The sequence below is a fragment of the Podarcis pityusensis genome (assembly GCF_964106645.2).
Source record: "Podarcis pityusensis genome assembly, chromosome: 6".
NCBI classification, from domain to species: Eukaryota; Metazoa; Chordata; class Lepidosauria; order Squamata; family Lacertidae; genus Podarcis; species Podarcis pityusensis.
This window is the reverse complement of record NC_138030.1, coordinates 95,860,455-95,884,373: the sequence shown is the minus strand read 5'-3', so window position 1 is coordinate 95,884,373 and position 23,919 is coordinate 95,860,455. Positions and strand designations below refer to the sequence as shown.

Genomic DNA, 23,919 nt, shown 5'->3' with positions numbered 1-23,919 from the left:
CTGCTCTCTGCCCCGCAAAGTCCAGGTGGCTGGACCGGCTAAATGCCTGTTGTGGAACAGTTGCCTGGGAGCTCTTGTGTGCTAAATGATGGTCTTCATCAGGGCTGTTCAAACACAAGGACTACCTTTTTCATTTCACTGTTTTTAAACCAGTGCTGTACTCGAACAGGCAATGGCTCTCTACAGTCTTCCCCTGACCTGCCAAGTGGATGGGGCACTGTTTGAGAGTGGGAGCAGAACTATTTCCCCTTACCCAATTTCTCCCCCCCCATAATCATACCCCTAATTTAATAGTGCTAAAACAACTTGCATGGGTCACAACCATGAATGCTTTTTGACGTGTGTGAAGCATATGATTCCTCCTGCATAGGGTCTCTGAGAAACTGAACCTTGGGCAGTGGCGGGGGGTTTTAAAAAGAGCCTACAATCTAGGATATTACTCTATGCAATTATCTCTGGAATAAACAGACACAGTACTAGAGCCCCGTTTTACCCTATAGGTGCAATCAGGGAAAATCTATTGCTGTTTACAAAACCTAAAGACTGGAGAGCTGCAAAATATCCAGAACAACTGACTGGCCCAAACCAGAAACTAAGGAGCTTTTCATTAGTAGTTAAGTGTAGCCTCAAGCTAATAATTCATCCATCGCTCCTGAATAGTCTGAAGACAGATGACACAAGTCTTCTGCTGAGGCTTAACAGGTCTAGCCCATAAGCTGCCTGGGTAAGAGACCATTTGAGAACCATAAGCAAGCCACTCTGAGTTCTCTGAAGGACAGCAGGGTAGTGGCAGAATGAATATGTGAACACACAATAATAGACACTTCATACATTCAGCAGAGAATCATAAAATCAAATATAGGAACAAGTCTGTAATTTCATTAATTCTGTTTCTGGTCTCTCTGTTAAAAGAAGTATTTTATTTATTTAAAAGCATTTAATATATCCAAGTTCTCTAAGGAGATATGCATATGATGTTATCCATGACACTTATACAACATAGTGAACAACCCAATGTGCTACCATTAGGATTAAATGTCAGGGCTAGAGGCTATCAGTGCACTGCAACCTCCTTCCCCTTTAGCTCTCCTACACTGGAACTGGACCAGTTTCATGCTTAGTGTTAGCAGAGAAAAGTTCTCAATACTGAAGCTGGCTGTTGAATGCAAAGGGGTTCAATGCTTCCTACCTACTCTAAAGTAGTGATATCCAATATGCCTGCCAGTGTCCTTATGGACATTTTGCCAGAGAAAAAAACAAAGCCAGCTTTTATTCTAAGTGGCAGCCAACTACTGACTTACTTTTTGCCAGTGTCTGTACAATATGTTTTCTAAGCCTAAAGAACAGAAGGCCGTCTAATGGAAACATGAATCACAAGATATGGGATATACATTAAACCCAGTATACTGCTTCGCTGGATAAAGTTGGGCTCTGTTGGACAGTTCAGAATTCTAGACTGCGCCACCATTCCATAGCCAAAGTCACCTGCACAAACCATCAGAGCCCACGTATACATCTGAGGCAGTAACAAAAAGCAGAGCAGTCTCAGGCGCCAAAGGCCCGTAAGAAGAGCCCTTGTCATCAATGGGAACGAAGCCAGCAGAAGTACAACCCCTTCAGGCTCTGAAGGGAGCATATGGCAAGGCAATATTTCTCCATGGAAGAAATAGGATGCTGCCTGCTCATTTTTATTTTTATTTAGTAATTCTTTTCATTAAACCAGTGTTAGATATGCAAGCTATTCACCAAATGGCTCCTTAAATTTAGGTTATGGGCACAACAACTGAATGTCTAATTGTGTACAGTGGTACCTCGGGTTACCTTTAGGTTACAGACGCTTCAGGTTACAGACTCTGCTAACCCAGAAATAGTGCTTCAGGTTAAGAACTTTGCTTCAGGATGAGAACAGAAATCGTGCAGCGGCGGCACAGTGGCAGCAGGAGGCCCCCATTAGCTAAAGTGGTGCTTTAGGTTAAGAACAGTTTCAGGTTAAGAACGGACCTCCAGAACGAATTAAGTTCTTAACCCAAGGTACCACTGTATATTGTACATTTAGCGTTTTACAATTCAGTTGTACATTTTAACAATTACAGTATTATTACAGTTATTGTTATTATCATAGTAAAAATTTTTTGGAAACACGTGAACTAATACACAATTCACATCAGTAATGCATTTTAATAGCAACTGTTAATTGGACACCACAAACATAAATGGGGCTCAGGCTTAGCAATAGTGGCCAACCATAAGTATTAAGTACAGTGGTACCTTGGTTCTCAAATTTAATCCGTTCAACTTCCAGAATGGTTCAAAAACCAAGGTGCAGCTTCCGATTGGCTGCAGGAGCTTCCTGCACTCAATTGGAACCTGCAGAAGCCGCTTTGGACGTTCGGCTTCCAAAAAACGTTAACAAACTGGAACACTCATTTCCAGGTTTGCGACATTTGGGAGCTGATTTGCTTGACAACTAAGGTGTTTGACAAGCAAGGTACCACTGTACTTGGATGTCTGTGTGTTGTCTCTCACTCTGCCCAATATGTTGCAACTTCAGCAAGTATTGCAGTCACAGTTAAATACAGTTGTACCTTGGAAGTCAAACAGCTTAGTTACCAAATGTTTTGGCTACCGAACATCGCAAACCCAGAAGTGACTGTTCCGGTTTGTGAACTACTTTTGGAAGCCGAATGTCCGACATTTCTGTGGCTTCAAATTGAGTGCAAGAACTCCTGCAGTCAACTGGAAGCCACGTTTTGGTTTTCAAATGTTCTGGAAGTCGAACGGACTTCTGGAACAGATTCTGTTTGACTTCCAAGGTTTGACTGTGCATCTATTACAGTATACCAAAATTCTTGGCAGACTGGGTCTAACAGTGCATTCCTATCCATTTCCACACAGATATAGATCCTACTGAATGCAAAAGGGACTTACTCCTAGGCAAATGGGATTGCAACCTAATTCAGTGGTTTTCAAGCAGTGTGCCGTGGCACCCTGGGGTGCCTTGAATGATGGTGAGGGATGCCACACGCAACACTGGTCTCTGTCCCTCTTCCTCCCCTTCTCACCTCTGATGCCCTCTTGCTTCTCTGCCTCCCAAAGGCTTGTGTGACTGTTGCAGCAGCCCTGGCTAGAAGCTCCGCAGGCGAATGGCGTCTCTGGGGCCGGCCAGGGGGTGCTGGTTGCCAGGAGCTGAGGTGGCCTCGGAATACACAAGAAAGCAGGCAAGGGAGCCCAGCCAGCCGGGCCACCAGCCTTGCTGTTAGGAGTGGACAGACAAGACCCAGGCCCTTCTGGGGTAGTGTGAGGAGGCACCTCTCTCTGAGGCAGGGGGCAGGGGCAGGGGCAGCTCAGGGATCGGAGGCGGCAGCAGCAGCTGCCCAGGGGACTCCCAAGAAGGGAGAGGCTGCCAGCTCTGAAGGCAAGGGGTGGCATAACTGCACTCCTGAGTCCCACAAGGGTGCCGCAGAAAAAATGTAGTTGGTCAAGGGAATCGTGGACTCAAAAAGGTTGAAAACCTCCGACCTAATTCATTATTTTTGTGCATTACCTCTCCAGCAGCATGCTTATGAACACTCCATTCGCAATATTTTTTAATATTTTTTTTTGCAGGACTGCCCGTACAGCTGAACCTTCAAAATCCTGCTATATGAAAGGTTCTGGTTACCTGGGATGCTACATTTACCATGCAAACTAACTAAATGTTAATGTAGGCATCCCCAGGCTGCGGCCCTCCAGATGTTTTGGGTTACAACTCCCATGATCCCTAGCTAACAGAACCAGTAGTCAGGGATGATGGGAATTGTAGCCCAAAACTTCTGGAGGGCAGAAGGTTGGGGATGCCTGTGTTAATGCATTTTGCAGACCTTCCTTTTAATATCCATATGGAATAAAAAATATATTTGGGGGGGAAAAATATCCATAATTTGAGAATCTCTTAACATTAAAAGATTAATGTAAGCACAATCCTCCCTCTATTCCTTGATGAGTGCCATGTCTTCTCAAGAGTGTTTTATTATGTAAATACAGCTAATGGGATTCCAGTATTGAAGATTCATCACAGTAAAACAAGTAGATATCAGACTTACACTGCTGTGGCATCAACAAAACAAACATTTGTAGGCTACAGCCACCTCATGAGACGCATTCAGCAATCTGACAAAGTGGGCTTAAATGTGTTAAGTCTTTAGAATGTCATAGTATTCCTTTGGTTTAAAGGGTGGTATACAAACTATAATAATATAATATAATATAATATAAGCCTATCCCTCTGGAATTTGTTGATCACGCCAAGTCCATTTAGTAGAAAGAAAAAACTGTAGAACAGAAATTGGGTTTTTTAAAAACCCACTTTCACTAGACAATTAATATCTCTCAGAATGCCCATTCAGAATTTAACTTTTTCGGTTAGCTTATCAGCTGTGTATAGCATTGCCATCTTTCTTCTGGTGAGCGCCTATGGCTGCAGCATATGCACAGCAGAAAGAAATTCAACAGGTGATGCTTATTTATCACTGTATGAAATGGGGGGGGGGGGGTCCCAGCTGGTTGACGTCTCAATTCTGCCTGTCATCAAGCTGTGAAAAGGTATAGAAACCCTGACATTAAAAAGTTGTAACTCTGGGTAGGAACTTGTTTATCAAATAAGAACAAAACCATGTTGCTATAATACATTTAACTATGTTTAATGGTTTTGTTAATGGAGTTTCAACGCCTCCTGGCACACTTGACAGGGATGTCATAAGGATTAAAAGAATATATACCTACAGCATCTGAACACTTGCTGCTTAGAGGCCAACTTTGGCAATTAAGAAGCATATAAAGTCATTAATAAAAATACTGCAGTTCATTATTACTATGATGCTGAACTAGAAAGAAATCTGAGAGAGAGAAAGTGAAACCAATGTGCAAGTACTGTGGAATAGAGATGGGAAAGTAGATCATTTGGAGAGGGGCTATGAGAAGAGGAGGGGGGCAGTAGAAATATAATTCTAGGAGAGTTCCTCGTAAATAATGAGGGTTGGGGAAAGAGAGGAGTCCAAAACAGCCTTCCAGCACCTCATTATGTGAAGAAAGGAATGGCCACAAATGGAACCAAGTAAACTTCTTGCCAAAATAACAACAAAGCAACCCCCCATTCTTCCTTGATTCCTTCCTGCCCCCCCCCCAAGCAAAGCTCATTTTGCTTAAAGGCACATCCATACATACCCCTTCTCTTCTGAAATAAGGGGGTGGGGGAGATGACCAGAAAGAAATCGAGAAGAAAGAAATTGAGGGACACCAATCCACCCTCTCCTATCTAGGAACAAGGAACCAAAAGCAGAGTGGAAACCAGGTTTCATTAACAGGGTGAGAGGTGAGAGGCAGAGATGGTGGTGGTGGAACAGCCTTCTGAATCCCTGGTGGAGACTGGGAACGTGTTTTGGGGGTGGGTTTAGCTGTTGCAGAAGGACAACTTGCGCTTTGTCTTCAGTTGCTACCTGCAAAGTTAGCAATTCAGATCTCCCCTCCTGCTCCCCACCCAAGAGAGAAGCAATGAATCTAACCACAGAAAAGAGCTTTGCAGCTTGTTTACTTGTGGAAACTGTACGACAAGATTCCCCCTTCAGGACATCAAAAGGCTGATTCATGGGGTGTAGGGTTGAAGGGAATTCCAGCAGTTCTATAGCTGATAACACCTTTTCAGCTTTTGTGGTCAGTCAGGGAGGCTGCTGTCCTCTCCCATGGTGGAGATTTCAGTCACAAACCTTGCAGCAGAAATCTCCACTTGGTTGCAAGGGAGAGCTCCTGAGTCGCAAAAGGCAAATAGCGCCTAGTTAGTTTCGAATGCTGCATCAAACGTAATTTATAAATAACATCCCAACAATAGAAATGTAAGATAATAATGATTTCAAAAATAAAAAACAAACAAACAAGTGGTATGTTGATTGTGATCAGATATTGTAGAATACGAGTGAGGAAACTGTGGCCTCTAATGTTGTTGGACTCTCAACTCCCTTCAGCCCCAGCCAGTGTGGTCAAAGGTCTGTGATGATGGCACTATGGCACAGCAACGCCTAGAGGGTCAAAGGGTCCTAATCCTATTGCAGAATATTCCAGTTACGCCATGCAACTGACTGGTGTCCAAAATCCACCACCCACAGCCACAGCCTCACCTACCTTCACTACCTCTGTTGGGTTTCAGCCCATTTCTTGTCCCATTCATAATGAAGCCCCCTTCCTATGCACCCTGGCAAGCCCAGCCTTGCATACCGGCTCTTCTGCTCTAGATCTCACCCCCAGTTTTCCTTTCCTTTCCAATCACTGGGAGGTGAGAGGAAAGCAGCACAATGATACCACATTTTTCATTTTCTTCATCAGGAGGACAGGCACACTCCATTCTGCTTGCCTAGAGAAGCAGCTGCCTCAGTGGACTCCATGCATTCCAGAAATCTTTCTAGCTCAGGGAGGGGCACCATTGTGGCTGCTCAGATATGCTACCTGGTCTTCCACTTCATTGGCTTATTCCTCTTGCCTGATGTTGCCTCACTCTGCTTTAGGCACTTCTGTCTGTCTGTCTGTCTGTCTGTCTGTCTCAGGCCCTGTGAACTTCTAGTAGTGGAGTCAGGAGAAGGAGAAGAGTGCCGGAACGGACTCAAATATGAACCAGGGTGACTGCTCCTATCACCATTAGCCTTAGGTATTCCTGTCATGAGAACTATCCACTACTGGTTTAACATCTTACTTTCCTCTCCTATCACTTTTCAAAACTAATTGGCCTAAAACTTCAGTTTTGAAGAAGGGGTGCGCATGGCATTGCCAGGATGCAGTGAAATTGGATGACGCTGAGTTACATAATGTTCGGCTACAACTTGGACATAGTTTTGCCAAGTTGTGTGTGTGTGTGTCTGTGTTTTGATGTTTAACTACTGTGAGTCAACTGCTGCCTTTTGCACTCTGAAGCATGTGGCAAATCTCAGTTATTATTATTGTTATTATTATTATTTAAAGAATGCCTTTTGTATGTAGTATAAGTTCGGGTTCTGGGTTATGAACTGCAATTTGAAACAGTCTCCCTAATTCTAATCCGACACTCTAACCACTAGGGAAGGCAGGGCTTCCAGAGAATGAAACCAAGAGGGTCTTTCTCTTCAGGAGAGATGGGCTACCACACTCCTATAGTCAAGGAATCCTATGGACAGTCAAGCACAAGTGAAATTACAGTAAATTAGCTATGTGGTTTTACCTGTGTGTCTTACAAACTGACCCAGACAGCTGCAAAATCTGCCTGTGGCTCAGGGAATGAGCCCCCAAGACATGGCCGCACTATCCAGCAGTAAAATATATGCAAAGGCACTTGACTTGTATGGTGTTTGCAAAAGGCACATTTACACCAGAGTTGTTCGTATACAGTGGTACCCCGCAAGACGAATGCCTCGCAAGACGGAAAACCCGCAAGACGAAAGGGTTTTCTGTTTTGGAGGCGCTTCGCAAGACGAATTTCCCTATGGGCTTGCTTCGCAAGACGAAAGCCCATAGGGAAATCTCCGGGGACCTCTTTTAAATGCTGTGGTGGGGAGCAAAGCCTTTCCCCCCCTCCGGCCTTCAGAAGAGGTCCAGGAAGGCCGGCGGGGGCCGAAAGGCTTTGCTCCCCACCGCCAGCATTTTAAAAGCAGTCCGGCATAGCAGGGAAGAGCTTCCCGCTATCGCGGACGGCTTTTGAAGGCAGGCGGGGGGAGCAAAGACTTTCGCCCCCTGCCGGCCTTCAGAAGAGGTCCTGGACCTCTTCTGAAGGCCGGCGGGGGGCGAAAGTCTTTGCTCCCCCCTGCCTGCCTTCCCGGGAGAGCGGAGAAAGGCAGCGCCTTTCTCCGCTGTTCCCGACGGCTTTTGAAGGCAGGCGGGGGGGGGAAGACTTTCGCCCCCCGCCCACCTTCAGAAGAGGTCCTGGACCTCTTCTGAAGGCCGGCGGGGGGCGAAAGTCTTTTTCCCCCCCTGCCTGCCTTCCCGGGAGAGCGGAGAAAGGCAGCGCCTTTCTCCACTGTTCCCGATGGCTTTTGAAGGCAGGCGGGGGGGGGAAGACTTTCGCCCCCCGCCCGCCTTCAGAAGAGGTCCTGGACCTCTTCTGAAGGCCGGCGGGGGGCAAAAGTCTTTGCTCCCCCCGCCTGCCTTCCCGGGGCAGCGGAGACTTCTCTGCTGTCCCGGGCGATCTTAAAATGCTGGCGGGCGGCAGCGAAGCTCTCGCTGCCACCCACCAGCATTTTAAAATCGCCCCGGGACAGCGGGGGCTTTTAAAATGCTGGCGGTCGGCAGCAAAGCCCTCCTGTCCCTGGAGCTTGCGGGGCGGGAGGTGGGGAGAAGGGCTTTTCTTCCCACCCCCAGCCTTCAGAACAGCCTTCTGAAGGCTGGGGGTGGGAAGAAAAGCCCTTGTTCCCCCCCCCCCCCAGCCTTCAGAAGAGGTCGGGGGACAGACTGTCCCCGGACCTGGTCTGAAGGCGGTTTCCCTAGGAACGCATTAATTGATTTTCAATGCATTCCTATGGGAAACCGTGCATCGCAAGACGAAAAACTCGCAAGAAGAAAAAACTTGCGGAACGAATTAATTTCGTCTTGCGAGGCACCACTGTATTTGTGATGCAGTATTTGCCTTGAAAACAGGGATATTGGTAGAAATCTCGATAGTCATATTCAGACAAAATTCTATAGTTTCAAGAAGAATACCAGCTCAGCCCATCCCCAATTTTCAAGGGCAACAGGAAAGTCCCAAAGCACACAATTTAACACTGAATCTCAGTCTGAGATCGCACAACAAAATTCACTATGTATTTCTTCAATGTACCTCTTCTGTTTGAACACCAGTTTCATCTGCTGCACCTTTTTTCAAGGGCAAAATGAAATACGGCAGAGCAGATGCGGCCTTCAGTTTGCCCCTCAGGACTGGACAGGGAGGGGGGAGGCGTGCAGCAAGCAACAAGGACTGAGGCTGGACTGTTTGCATCTGAGCAGCGCAGCTGTATCTCATCCCACAGCTCAATTCCTGCAAATGCCGTGACTCAGACTAAACTGCGCTGCTCTAGCTCTACCATCCAGTGTGGTCTGGACAACGTTTCCATCAGAAGAGTTGCTAAGCGTTACCAAATAAGACTATAAACACCCATGGGGCTGTAACAGCAAAAAATGGCTAAAAATACACTATGTTCCAAGCACATACCAGAACATTTTGACAGATCTCCCTTCAGTGCTTCATTTGTTGACCTAACACAAAAGTATCTTTTTGCCTTATGAAACCAGGGACTTCATTTCAATGCAAGAATCTATTTTAAAACCAGTTCCAACCACCATTACAAAAGACAGCTTCTTCTGCAACACATTAAAAAAAAATCTGATTAAGAGTTGTTTGGATCCCATTGTTACTTATGTATAAACACAGAATCCAGGAATTGTAGAGTTGTAAGGGACCTCGAAGCTACCAGCATGAGTCTGACCAAACTGCGGGAGGCAGTGGAAGACAGAAGTGCCTGGCGTGCTCTGGTCCAGGGGGTCACGAAGAGTCGGACACGACTAAACGACTAAACAACAACAAGGGACCTTAATGTGCCACATGGCATGAAACAAAGGGCATCTCACTGATCTGTTTTCCTTACATCCTGGTCCCACCTTCGCTGTGAAAGAGCTATCCCACTACTGTCAGTACAAGTGGAAGGAAAACAGCTGTCCAGATACATCTAAGCTGAACAAGGGGGCTCAATAAACCTCCTGTTTTGCTGCTTGCATGGGACTAGCAGGTCACAACTCATACCTGGTGGGCTGTGATTGGCTAAGAACAGGAACGGGGAACCTGCCAGAGATGAGGAACCTGTGGTCCTGCAAGTGCTGCTGAATGCCTGCTCCCATCAGCATGTCAACTGGTCAGTGATGATGGGACTTGTAGTTCAACAAGTATTGTGAAGGGCTGCATGTCTCCCACCCCCAGCTTAAAGGTAAAGGTACCCCTGCCCGTACGGGCCAGTCTTGCCAGACTCTAGGGTTGTGCGCTCATCTCACTCTATAGGCCGGGAGCCAGCGCTGTCCGCAGACACTTCCGGGTCACGTGGCCAGCGTGACAAGCTGCATCTGGCGAGCCAGCGCAGCACACGGAACGCCGTTTACCTTCCCGCTGGTAAGCGGTCCCTATTTATCTACTTGCACCCGGGGGTGCTTTCGAACTGCTAGGTTGGCAGGCGCTGGGACCGAACGACCGGAGCGCACTCCACCGCGGGGATTCGAACCGCCGACCATATGATCGACAAGTCCTAGCCACTGAGGTTTTACCCACAGCGCCACCCGCGTCCCTTCCCCCAGCTTAGCAGGTTATAAATATGGCTAGTGCACCCCACAATTCCATGGCAGCAACAAAAGTGGAATTGGCCACAAAATGTGACTTTCTGAGAATCTCAACTGTCATTTGAAAAAATCCAAGTTTCCAGCTCCTGTGAGTGTGAAGATATGCTAGAAAGTGTGTAAGTAACACCTCCTGAAATATCAGATGCCAAGAAGTTGGCCAAGTTTCCAGACTGTGGGCTGAGCTTCGATGCTCCAATACTTGCCCAACTCAAGTCAAGTAAAACAATATGCTAGTAGAAAAAAATTATACATCATAAAAGAAAATTGTGCAAATTTGCTTGATATGCATAATTTACAAAAGCTACAGAATTCAGTTTTTCTTGCCACAGAATTTGTATGACAGAAGGTGATTCGATATTTTTTTTAAGCACAGAACAACTAGGGTTGGGTGTTCACAATGCAGGTGTGAGAGGGAAAGCAGCCAACAGTCCCTTGACCAGAGCAAATCTACAATTTCCCTTGGGATGTAGCAAGACAGCTATATCATGGAGGAGCTCTTTCATGGCAGATGCTATATCAGCCATGATCTCCCTTTCCTCACTATCCGAAAACAATACGCAAGGGAAAAGATGGAAAGAAAGATAAAGTTTATTATGGACAGAGAATGGAGAGCTCAGCCTAGACAGACTGATTTCATAACCCCAAAACAGCCCTGACTCATTTCTCGGACCCTGTTTTATTCCCACGCTTTTGCAGAAGGAAATGTGATGGGAAAAAACAGAAAGCTGAATCCCAGAGACTGCTAGTCATAAGATGTAAAACAATAAAAACTGGCAGAGGGGGAGACTTGATCAGGGATACCATCATTCATTCAGATTAAGTAAAATGCTAATCAAAGCAGAGAAAGGGCGGGGGGAGAGAAAAAGTAGCACCAATATGTGGAACTTAACTTTTTCAGATTTGTAATCATAATCATAATCATTTATTTGTACCCCGCCCTACGTGGGTTGCCCCAGCCACTCTGGGTGGCTTCCAGCATATATAAAAACATAGTAAAACAGTAACCTTAAAAAGCTTCCCTATACAGGGCTGCCTTCAGATGTTTCCTAAATGTTATATAATTACTCATCTCCTTGACATCTGATAGGAGGGCATTCCACAGGGTGGGTGCCACTACTGAGAAGGCCCTCTGCCTGGTTCCCTGTAGCTTCACTTCTCACAGTGTGGGAACCGCTAGAAGGCCCTCGGCGCTGGATCTCAGTGTCCAGGCTAAATGATGGGGGTGGAGACACTCCTTCAGGTATACTGGACTGAGGCAATTTAGGGCTTTAAAGGTCAGCACCAATACTTTGAATTGTGCTCGGAAACGTACTGGGAGCCAATGTAGGTCTTTCAGGACCAGTGTTATGTGGCCTCGGCGGCCACTCCCAGTCACCAGTCTAGCCGCCACATTCTGGATTAATTGTAGTTTCCGAGTCACCTTCAAAGGGAGCCCTGCGTAGGACGCATTGCAATGCTGCTTTTATGACCCACCTTAGGTCAGGCAGGGAACCAGCAGAAGATTCTGATCCACTAGCTGAATGCAAATTACAAAAGTCTAAAATGTTGAGCAAAAATGGTAGAAAATAATGAATGTCTCTATTGAAAACGTACAAATCCTTTGTAAATGCACAAATGTACAAAGGATTATTACTTAATATGAGTGATTCAATTTGTAATGCAAAATTATTCAAAGAGTTAATATTTTACAAAGTACTCCTGTGGGACATTCTTGAATCTCTGTTCACAAGGATCATACTTAGGAACTAGAATTTGCTAGTACCTGTTGAGGTCGTCTTTTTTTGTCACTTCTTTTAATCTATGGAAGTCCAATCTATGGAATTGCCTCAGTTCCTTTTCTAATGTTGAATATGACTGTGTTGGATTTTCCTGGCAACTGTCCACTTATTAAATTTGATAGCACTATGGTCACAGTTCCCAACTGATTCAACAATGCTTACATGTTCCATCAGGTCCTGGACACTAATTAAGATTAGCCTTCAGGCTTGCTGCCCATATGGCCACTTCAGTGACCAGTCATTAGGTTTTATTGTTTATAGCCAATGGCCATCACAATACTGTATGAGCACTAACCACACAACTACAAAATTTCCACGGCCAACTCTTCTAGGGTACAGCCATTTAGATGACTACATCCACTGAGCTCTTTGTAAATTTTGAGTTAAGAAAGTATTCCTGCTTGGCCCCAAATAAATGAACAAAAATTATTTGTAACACCCACCCTCCTCCCAAGTTGCTAAAAACTGTGTTCATCTTCCAAACAGAGGACAGCCAAGCCTAGACATGATTAGTTTCAGAGAAGAAGCTACATTAGCTATCCATGATCACTCCTGCCTTTCCTTACATAAAATCATGATATCTATTCAGTCTAAACACCTCAACAAGTAGTAAGAGAAAATAAAGCATCAGGCAATCCCCTTTTCTTCACTACTATCAAAGCTGCTGTCTAATCATGTGCAGCCAAAATGCTTTTACAGCATTGAGCTGAACTCAAGGATTACCCAAATTTTCCACCTGTTTTAACATGGCTACATAAAAATGATGTAATTTATTTACATGCTACGATTGGTATTTTCTTGTAGAAAGGCTGCTTTAACCACAATCTGTCCCTTGTGAACAAGAGGCACCAAATTTACCCTCTTCCCATGATCCTAAAAACATTGCCTGTCAACTCTTGCTCTGCAAGAGAACAGGACAGGATGCGACAAGATGATACCATCTGTAGATGGACTGGCTGAAGAAATATGTTTATACTTACATCTACTTACAAGTACAAGTTAAAAATTATATAAAGCTCAAGGAAATGCATGGTTTACAGCAAAGTTCTTGCAAGCAGTCTATTACAGCCAGGATGGACACCCATCATAAATCTGTGAACTGTTTCATTAAAATTTTAAAAATAAGTCCTGGCACATACTCCTTTTGAAGTTCAAGACATTGGATGACCTTATTGAGATATTAAACAGGTTTTCCTGGTTACAAAAAGATCCTGACTGTTCTTCTCTAATGGCATATACTTGCGTTACAATCCAAATAAATCCACAGAAGCTACCAGAACATGACAAGTTCTACAAGTCCAACTGCCCTAAGATTATAAGCATTATAATCTTAATGCTATACTTATTTCTTTTTTTGTGAAGACTAGGGCTGGGTGATGTCACCTTTCCAACATTGTGTTGTATCACCAGTGAAACATTGCAATCTGGCGACACATCGCGATGTTGAAACTTGGTTGAACCAGGGCTCGTTGTTGCTGCCATCAAGCACTGGGAGTAGAGGGACTCCCTCTGCTTCCAGCACCAGGTGGCAGCATCACACAACCTCAGCCCAGCAGCCTGCAGAGCAGGGCTGCTTGATGCTGCCGCCACCTTTTCCTTCACCTGGGCGAAGGCACCTGAGGCCCCCACCCCGCCTCTGACTCACATGAGCTGGAGGAAGGGGGCTTGATCGGTTCAGAAGTGGACTTCCTTAAACCTCCCGCTGCAGAGGTCAGCACAGTGGCGTAGCATGGGGGGTACAATCAGTCACTCCCATGCAGGTGCTGGCTTCCAAAGGGATCCCTACCCCACCCTGGCAAAGGCAGCAGAGCAGCTCAGGCCCACGGTGAGTGGGCGTGGACAGAGGCAAGTGGGCAAGGGACGACCCCAGTGTAGTCCAGCCTCTGCAGTGTAGTCCTCACTGCAGGAGTTGGGGGGGATTTGCCCACCAAGTCCACGTTGGCCAACAGGGCTCTTTCCTGTGCAGGCAGGCAGGCAGGCAGGCAGGCGGTGCAGTGCAGTACAACCCTGCTTGGCTCTGGGGAGGCGCTCTGGCGGTATTGGTGGCTTGCCCACCCCAGGTGCCGGCAACCCACACTACGCCGCTGGGTTAGCAGACCTAAATATTAACAAAAACCATTCAAAAGGTACAAGAGTTGAAGTATTTGATTAAAACAGACTAATCCTAAACCATAATTTATGTTCTGCTTACTGATACTGAAACAAACCAAAATAAAAATGGTTTGAAAATAAAAATCCTGCAACTGCAGGGGCAGAATGAGATGTTTGTGTAGAATATTTGTTTTTCCTCACTGAGTGCCTAACATAGGCCATCACACATCCAGTCTGCGAAGAGGAATAGATACCCTTTGCTTTAGCAACATAATTATATACCACATTGTTTCAAACCACACTCTTACTAGTTAGAGAAAAATTCTATGGGATATACTTAGCCATATGACTATTAGAACCCATATGTGTAAAACAGCTGATAATGCTAAACATGAAAAGTCTTAATTCTCTGCCAAGGAAAACCGCAATCATTGCTGAAAGAACTATGCAAATCAATAAGATTTATGCAGATCTGCTTATGGTTACAGCAAGCTCACCCAATTCGCACATTTTATTTTCAATTTCAGATGCTTTTGGGTGGAGATTCTGTTCCATTCAACATTGAGAACTATAGCCAGATTCCCCAGAACATTAAAGAGGCAAATCATTCTCTCATTCTAGCCAGCTTCTATCATCTCTCTTTCTCTCTCTCTCTTTAAAAAAAAGGGGGGGGGGTTCTGTTGCTTTAATACAAAAGGCGGCAACTTAGAAAAACAAGGCAGGATGTAAAATCCCTGAAGAATTTGCTTTTATATTTAATTTCTCAACTGTTTCCTGTCCAAGTGACTAAACACATATGAACTCTCAAGAAGAGTTTCAATAACCTTTATATATAAAAAGACTCAGGCCATTTTTTCTAATTAAGGGTGGCCCTCTTTGTTTTAGAAGTAAAAATATGTTTTGCTCACATATGCATATACCTTGGAATGTACACATTTTTAAAGTGGTCCATAAGAACTAGAATGAGCTTTAATAAACTGAGAACCAACCCAGCCAAACCCACCCTTTCCCAATTTCCCAACAGTCAAACACACCCTTCCTAGACCTTCCCTTTGCCCCTTCCACTCCCCCAGAGCATCCTCCCATCTGGCCAAGCCTGGCCTTCCTCAGGAACATTCTTAAGTCTATCCTTCGCCCCAGTCCCAGAGTGACTGACAACCGACAGTGAATGGCAAGATCCCAGACTCCTCAACATTCTGGAACATGGTACATCGACTTCCTTCAAAGCATGTTAAAGGACCAAATCGTTTCAACTATCAAGACATGCCCTCTCTCTTCATCTTCTTGTGTGAAGAGACCACATTACATTTTTGGGTTAGATAACAAATACTTCAAAGGAATAAACAAATGTGGCAAACAGTTATTTTAAAATGGGTGCATTGTATCAAAGCACTCAGGACGCTTGCTGTAGCTCCTTGTCAAGAGTACACACGCTGCAAAATGACCAAATTGTGACTGGCCTTGGTAGTCAGCCGAATTCCTTGTTTGTCACCAGTGCTGCTCCTCTCACCCCAGAGGTTTTATTGTGATGCCACACTGCAAGTTGGGTGCTTCCACGGCCCAGTGTGACTGCGGGAGAAGCCCCTTGCCTTCCTCTGAGCTAGGAGGAGAGGGATAATCCGTTTTTCTTTGTGTCTAGAAACTGCTTGGAAAGCAGTGAGATGTCTCACTGCTTTCCAAGGCTCTCTGGGGCTCAGTGCAAGGTCTAAGAGTTCTCCTGCCTTCTTCAAGCTCAAGGAATCTCAGCAGAACATAAAGATGCTCCTGCCAGTGGCCTCTGAGTGGATGGCAAGCTCCAGTTTCTTGCTGTCTACAATAATCTTTAGCAGCTGACCCTGGCTGGATGACTGCAATGAAGAGTGGCTTTTCATTTAGTTGCAAGTGATGGAATCATGCATAAGCAGATACGTGGAGACTTGGGTAAAGGGCAGAGAAGGAACCCCACTCTCATAGTGCAAAAAGGACAGGGGCAAGAAAGTGCTGCTTGGATGCGGTCAGGGATGCCAGGGCTTTAAAACTACAAACTTTTTACACATGTTTGTAGAATTGTTGTTTTCACTCGTGGTTACTCTCTTTCGGAATTTGCTTTAAACACCCCGCCTCCATATATAAAGGGGAGAAATGGAGAGGAAAGCAGAGAAGCTATTTCTTGTGCTGCTCACTTCTAAGGATCCCTTGGCCTCCTTGTCACTCTGCATGCTTCCTATTTATATGTACCATTCAGTCTACTGTTACATCCAATGATGTTCTGTGACTCAGTAGCTTATTGCGCTAAATTATTCCATATGCTAAACATTGTAAAGGTAAAGGTACCCCTGCCCGTACCGGCCAGTCTTGCCAGACTCTAGGGTTGTGCGCTCATCTCACTCTATAGGCCGGGAGCCAGTGCTGTCCGCAGACACTTCCAGGTAACGTGGCCAGCATGACAAGCTGCATCTGGCGAGCCAGCACAGCACACGGAATGCCGTTTACCTTCCCGCTGGTAAGCGGTCCCTATTTATCTACTTGCACCCGGGGGGTGCTTTCGAACTGCTAGGTTGGCAGGTGCTGGGACTGAACGACGGGAGCGCACCCCACTGCGGGGATTCAAACCGCTGACCATGCGATCGGCAAGTCCTAGGCGCTGAGGTTTTACCCACAGCGCCACCCGCGTCCTTTCGCTAAGCACTGTACTGATCTGCAAAAACCCACTCCAATACAAAACATTTACCATTATATAACTTCCTACATTCGGAGGAGGCCCTTCCTTCCTTTTAATGTAGGGTATGGCCCACATTTATATTGATTCTTCTGAATATGTCTTATTAAATTGTCACCACTCATTCCAGGAGCCTGGCCACCAGTGTTCCCTCTGCCCAAAGCAAGCTTTACATGTTTTTCTTCTTACACACCATTTACTTTTAATGATGCACGAGAGTAAAAGTGTTACGAACAAGATGGCCCATCTCTGCTTTTGGACTCTGTGGATTCTAACAGAATGCTGCCTTTAAATATCTTCCAAAAGTGCATTTTAAAGTCTGAAAGCACACTCATATTGTTTCCAAGTGTTATGGCTTGATATTTAAAATTAGAAGAGACATTTGGATTTCTTTGGTGAAATACAGACTTCCACCAGAGCTTACTATGGTTGCCTTGTGGAAGGTCAGCTTGGCCACTTGATCTTGTAAGGGCAGATCACTGCCTCCACTTACCATAAAAGGCACCTTATAAATCAATCAAACAAACAAACAAACAAACAAACAAACAAACAATCAATCAATCAATCAATCAAACAATCAAACAAACAAACAAACAAACAAACAAACAAACAAAATAAATAAATGTCAGTCTAGCCATAACACCCTTAGCTGTTGGGCTTCCATGGCCTTGCAAGTATATCTCATAACCAAGAGATGGAAATATTGATTCATATCTGGTTTTGTATGCACAAGTATCAGTATGAGTTGAACTGGAAAAATAAAAACAAGTCCATGTTCAGAGCATATCCTGAAACAGTGAACAGGGCACAGCCTTCTTTACAACCTGACCGTTCTCGTGGGGAGGTGGCAGAATCAGCTGACGTTGAGTTGGACAGAGCTCTAAGGTAGCGTACTTGGAAACACTATTTTTCCAACATACAAGACTGATGGGATAAGGCAGAGTTGAGGGAAGCATTCAGATTTGTAAGGCATTGGGGAACATTTTGAGACACACTGAGACTATAGGCTCCAACTTCATTTGAATCCCAGCAGGACAAGACTTTTATTGCTTATTATCAACAAAAGACTGCAGAAAATCTTTCCCGAACTGACTTCTAAGGGAAAGTTGACAGAACCTCAAATACAGAAAGGTGGCCCCCAAAAGTCTGAGAGGATGTCAATACCTGACCCCACCCCCACCCATCTTCCACCCCTCTCCCCCTTTTCTTCCTAATGTCTCAACAAATGAAACTGATTTGTAAAAATGTTACATGGAAAAAATACAAGAGAGAGACATTACACATACTTCTGTAAATCAAGAAAATCTTTAATAAAAATACAAAAAAAATGGTTAATGGGCAGAGATCCTATATTATTATTATTATTATTATTATTATTATTATTATTATTATACTGCCCTATACCTGGAGGTCTCCAGGCACTTCACAGAATAAAATCAAAATATAATACCATAATTTATGGAACTTGCTGCCAAGAGTCTTAGTAGACCACAAGCTTAACATGAGTCAATGGTGTGATGCAGCAGCAAAAAAGCTAATGCTATTCTAGGCTGCATCAACAGCAGTATGGTATTCAGATCAAGGGAAGTAATAGTATCACTTCATTCTCCCTTGGTCAGGCCACACCTGGAATACTGGGCACCACAGTTTAAGAAGGATGCTGACAAGCTGGAATGTGTGCAGAGGAGGCAAGTCAAGATGAGCAGGGGTCCAGAAAACCAAGCTTTATGAGGAATGGTTGAGGGAGATGGGGATGAGACTGGAAAAGAGGACATTGAAAGGAAATATGATAGCCATCTTCAAAAATCTGAAGGACTGTCACATGGAAGATGGAGCAAACTTGTTTTCTCCTGTTCTGTAGGGTAGGACCCAAACCAATGGCTTCAAGCTACAAGAAAGGAGATTCTAACTAAGCATCAGGAATAACTTTCTGACAGTAAGAGCTGTTCAACAGTGGAATGAACTCCCTGGGGAGCTTGTGGACTCTCCTTCCTTGGAGGTTTTCAAGCAGAGGTTGCATGGCCATCTGTCATGGATGCTTTTGCTGAGATTCCTGCATTACAGGGGGTTGGACTAGATGACCCTCGAGTCTCTTCCAACACTACAGTTCTATGATTATAAGTTGTGGTGAGGGCCATAGGTAGAGAGAGGTTTAAAATGGGATTCTGCAAATTTATGGAAGGAAAGTCTACCAATGGTAACTAAATGGAACTGCACTTCTTAAAGACAACTGTTGGTGATAAATGGGGGTAGGGAGGAGAGGCTTATTCTTCATTCTGTTGTCTTCCTGCTCTTAACAGAAAGAGGCTCGGCTGGAGAATCATGAGGAGATGTGACAGGCAGCCTCTTCTGTGGGTGGGTACTTTAGGCTCATAGGCTCAAAGTCTAATTTATTTAGATTAAACCAAATCTTTCAATGAAACCTAATTTACTTTTCATGATGTACAGCTGGGCAGCCTTTTCTGTGGGTGGGTATTTTAGGTTCATAGTCTAATCTGATTTATTTAAATTAGGTTCAGTTTATGGTGCACAGTTTGGCAGTTATTTCACTACATGCTGCTACACTAAGCCTGATAATAAATCAGTGGGGAAAATTACTGTGGCTTTGAAAGTATTTCAAGAAGCAGCTACATCCTTCCTATGGTATAGAAAGCCTCTAAAAGACACGACCCCTGCTCCTTCCCTTATAAAACCACTACCCAAGGTATTTGACAGCATAATCTAACCAACTCAATTTTTACAGTGAGTTGCTGGAGCCTAGAACCAGCAGCTGGAAAAAGCTAAATGATTTGGGATAAAAGCGTTGATAGAAATGTAACATCTGCAACTGCACAAACAGCTGTTGAACAGAACTGGAATAGCTTTTCACGTTCCTTGGTACAAAGGGAAAAAATGCCCAGCTTTGGCCAAGGGAGGGGGGAGGATGGAAATAAATAAGATTTCTCTGTCTACTCACAATCATGGTGAAGAACTACTGCAGGCTTGATTCAGAAGATTTAGCTAGCCTAGCACAAATAAGGCTTCCTATGTATATAAAATTCCCAGAGCTGGCTGTAATGGGCAAGAGAATTATCAGGGAGGTTGCATTGTTATAGAGCTTCATGGAGAGAGGAACACGGGTCCCTGGGCTGTGGGTAAGGATATCTAACCAGGAACATCTAACTAAGCCTGTTCTAAATATCTACATCAGCCTCTGAAAGCTCAAGGTCCAAATCTTACTGCCTCAGGTAAATCATCTGCCTCTCCACCCCCAACTGCCAACCCAAAGGCTTTTTTTTTAAAGTGTTATTTAGAGGGATGTGTGGAAGGGTTGCCATTGTTAGGGCAGCAAATTTGCTACCAATTGGGAAGGTGGTGGCTAATCCACAACTCTCCTTTAAAACAACAACAACCAACAACTACCACTAGTTGCTGTCCAAGCTACAATAACCTGCAGGGAGAGGAAAGAAAAAGGGAGAATCTCTCCAGGAGACAACCCTTTGCACAAAAGTGGCAGAAGCCCCCACTTCATCCTCACACCAAGAGGTATTCTTATTCCATAACTGGAATGAGGCAAAGATGCATGTAGAATTTTTTTCATTCATCTGAGAGATGAAATCAATTATCCCTAGCTATTTTATTAAACAGATTGACTAATATTCACCCTTGTGAACTGATGTCTTTTGTTGTCTCAGTGCTTGACTCCTTCACCCCACCCAATACCCTTTCTTGTCCAAGCTTCCCAGTAAATACACTTGAAGACTTTAAAGATCAGACAACATAGCTGCACGGTCCCTCTTCCCTCCCAAATCTTTGTTTCTTACATGCTACAACAATTCTTTTCACGTTCTTTAGAAACACTCTTTGCTCCCCTTTGCAATCAAAGGCAGTTTTCCAAAGAAGCTGTAAGATTTCCATATCAGAATTCAGCCTGCAAGCGATAAACCACATGCTTGCAGGTGTTAAATTCAGAGCTCTACTAAGAAATGGCTCCCACTGCATAGGTGTTGGAAACATTCTTCATTCAAATGAATATCAAAACCAAAGTATTATCCATTTTATAACTGTTTCCCTTTCTACAGTGTGGTTAGATTGTTGCCCTTACGTTGCCATAAAGTTTAGGAAAATATAACTGTTAGGATGCAGACTGATTCATTCCTTTGGCAGAAATTCTTCCTGGTCAGAAAACAATTTTGTTCCCATTGTGGTTCCCCTTCATTACATACACAGCACAACAGGACAATGACCTATCCCCTCCAACAGCATATGAATCCATATGGCTAACCTGACCCAACAACCTAGCCTGCCTCCCTCCCTCACACAAATGAGACACACTGCAATCAACTAAACACAACCCACCAAGCTTGGGAACCCCTAACATTTCACAATACCAATAAAAACAAATAAATACACAAACAAAAGGGACGCAGATGGCGCTGTGGTCTAAACCACTGAACCGAGGGCTTGCCAATCTGAAGGTCGGCGGTTCGAATCCCCATGATGCTCCCGTTGCTCGATCCCTGCTCCTGCCAACTTAGCAGTTTGAAAGCACATCAAAGTGCAAGTAGATAAATAGGTACCGCTCCGGCGGGAAGGTAAACGGCGTTTTCGTGTGCTGCTCTGGTTCTCCAGAAGCAGCTTAGTCCTGCTGGCCACATGACCCGGAAGCTGTACACCGGCTCCCTCGGCCAATAAAGCGAGATGAGCGCTGCAACCCCAGAGTCGGCCGCAACTGGACCTAATGGTCAGGGGTCCCCTTTACCTTTACCTTACACAAACAAAGGACCTACCCATGTGATGCTGACACAACCCCCCCTCTTTTCCCCCAACTGCAAGATGTCTGTAACAAAAATGTCTCTCACTAAACGTAAACAAACTGAATTAAAAGTGGAGACAACAGATATACCATTCCCCGTTTTTCTGTTTACTTTGTAACACAACCCCCCTCCCCAAATGATCAGCTTAAAAGAAACATTTAACCTCTATTCATTATTTATATATATATATATATAAACTTAATCACTGGGTGTCTGTAATAAAATAGCCAGAATGGTGTGCAAGGACAATTAAACAATAGAAAAGAACAAACAACAACAATAACAAACGGTAGCATCCAGGCTAGCAGACTAGCACTACCCAATAAAAACTCCTGAGAAAACAAATCTGTGCATGCTGGTTTGCCTTTATATTTTATGTACTGTTGCATGAAATGGTGTGCCAGGAAGAAAGTTAAGCAGAAGCTTCCCCCCTGCTGCCCCCTCCCCACCTTGACATGCTAAATTTGGAAGTAAAGGAGCTAGGTTGGGTGTTTTTCTAAAATATTCTAACATTCAGTTCCTCACCCTTGCCTCTTGAAGTGGTATAGTCCAGGACAGGCATCCCCAACCTTCGGCCCTCCAGATGTTTTGGACTACAATTCCCATCATCCCTGACCACTGGTCCTATTAGCTAGGGATCATGGGAGTTGTAGGCCAAAACATCTGGAGGCCATTCTGCTGGCCCTTATTCAAGAATACAAAAGTTATCATGACACCATCATTATAAATAAACACTTCAAGCTTTGTTCATCATGACTTACATTTCGATAAGCAATATAGTCAACTGGACTTTTGTAAAATAACTTCTCCAACAGGTTAAACATAACACTCACCACTGATGTTTATTGCTGGCAATACTATTGACATCTTTGGTCGTCTGGTCTTATTATGGGTGGTAGCAGGCAACAACAGGTGATCCTGAAAAATATTTAAATATGCATTAAGTTGCTAAGTATATATTATGTTGCACTGGGAAAACTGTGCACGTGAAGACTGTGCATTCACAGTCTTCATAACAAATCAAATCTGAGTGAAGGCAAGGCTAAGGATGTTCATAGCCAAGGAGCTTCTGAAACACCACTATTTCCCCATACAGTCCAGAGATAGCAAGCTACATTTTCAAGAGTTAGGATCAGTAATAAATCACAAGACAACCCAACATAGGAATTCTACTCAGAATGCCCAGTGGTTTGCTTACGTCAACAAGAAGCAGTGGACTGCTTTGGATTAAGATGGGATGGGCACACTGAGTGTTTTTTAATCAAACCTGGTATTAAGAGTGTCATGACTCCCCTAAGATGCCTTTTTTGTTATGGCAGATGTTGGAGTCTGCTTCAAAGATCTTACAGTTTAAAGAACAGCTATGGCAAACAACTTAAGATTCTTACCCACCACTACAAAAACTTTTGGCAATGGCAACTGCCCTGTTTTTGGATGCTGTTCAATGAAGACAGGAGCAAAATGATCAAAACTGGCTTCTCTAATGGCAGAGAAGCTTGAAACTTAAGAGCTATCTGGCTTTCTTGGGGCAGCTGAAAAATAAATTTAGAGGCAAGAAGAGCCATCTGAACACGGTATAAGTAAAAAAAATGCTGGCTAGATAAAGCCACATTATAAACCAAGGATCATTCAGTCTCAGAAAGCCCCATAGTTCATTTGATAAAAACGGAGGGTACCAATCTGGGAAAAATAAGTAAATACCACCATAGGGCTTCCTGCTTTGTGGTGCTTCTTCACAAGCCAGGCATCCAATGCCCTTCCTAGCTGTAGCTGTGGTTAAGAAACTAGAGCAAGGATGTGGAAGATGGCCCTCCAGAGGCTTCCTATAATTTCTGACCACTGGCCACATTGCAGTGGTCAATGAGAATTGGGAGTCCAGCAACATCCAAAAAGCCCACATTCCCTACCCCTGAAAAGAGTGTTCATTCTTTGGTTTTCCATAGTTACTGTATAAGAAGTTTTTTCTATATACTCAGCTTGATTAAAGAAGCACATTGGGTTGAGTTTAGAATGTATATAGAACATCTGGTTTAGGAGGCCACTGAATTAGGAAGATAGCCTTGAAAAAAATAAAACTGCTGGAGTCAGGGGCTAACTTTGGCAATCTCATTTTTCCAAGCTGATAGTTTTCCAGACATCATGCCAAGCACTCGGGCCTAAGACTTCTCCTTAGATTGTCATTTCATCAAAGTGTAAATTTTGG

At 44.3% G+C, this 23,919-nt stretch overlaps 2 protein-coding genes across 4 annotated transcripts in view; one reads left to right on the top strand and one right to left on the bottom strand.

Annotated features, from left to right (window-relative positions):
- The window catches only part of LOC308480623 (uncharacterized protein), a 125,074-nt gene that overhangs the window by 48,053 nt on the left and 53,102 nt on the right, over positions 1 to 23,919 (top strand). The window lies entirely within an intron of this gene.
- ATF6 (activating transcription factor 6) overlaps positions 1 to 23,919 on the bottom strand; it is an 81,140-nt gene that overhangs the window by 5,782 nt on the left and 51,439 nt on the right. For both annotated transcript variants that reach the window (XM_081012179.1, XM_081012178.1), the window contains exon 15: positions 22,550 to 22,634. In XM_081012179.1, the coding sequence (XP_080868305.1) occupies positions 22,550 to 22,634 (85 nt within the window). The remainder of the gene's footprint in view (positions 1 to 22,549; positions 22,635 to 23,919) is intronic.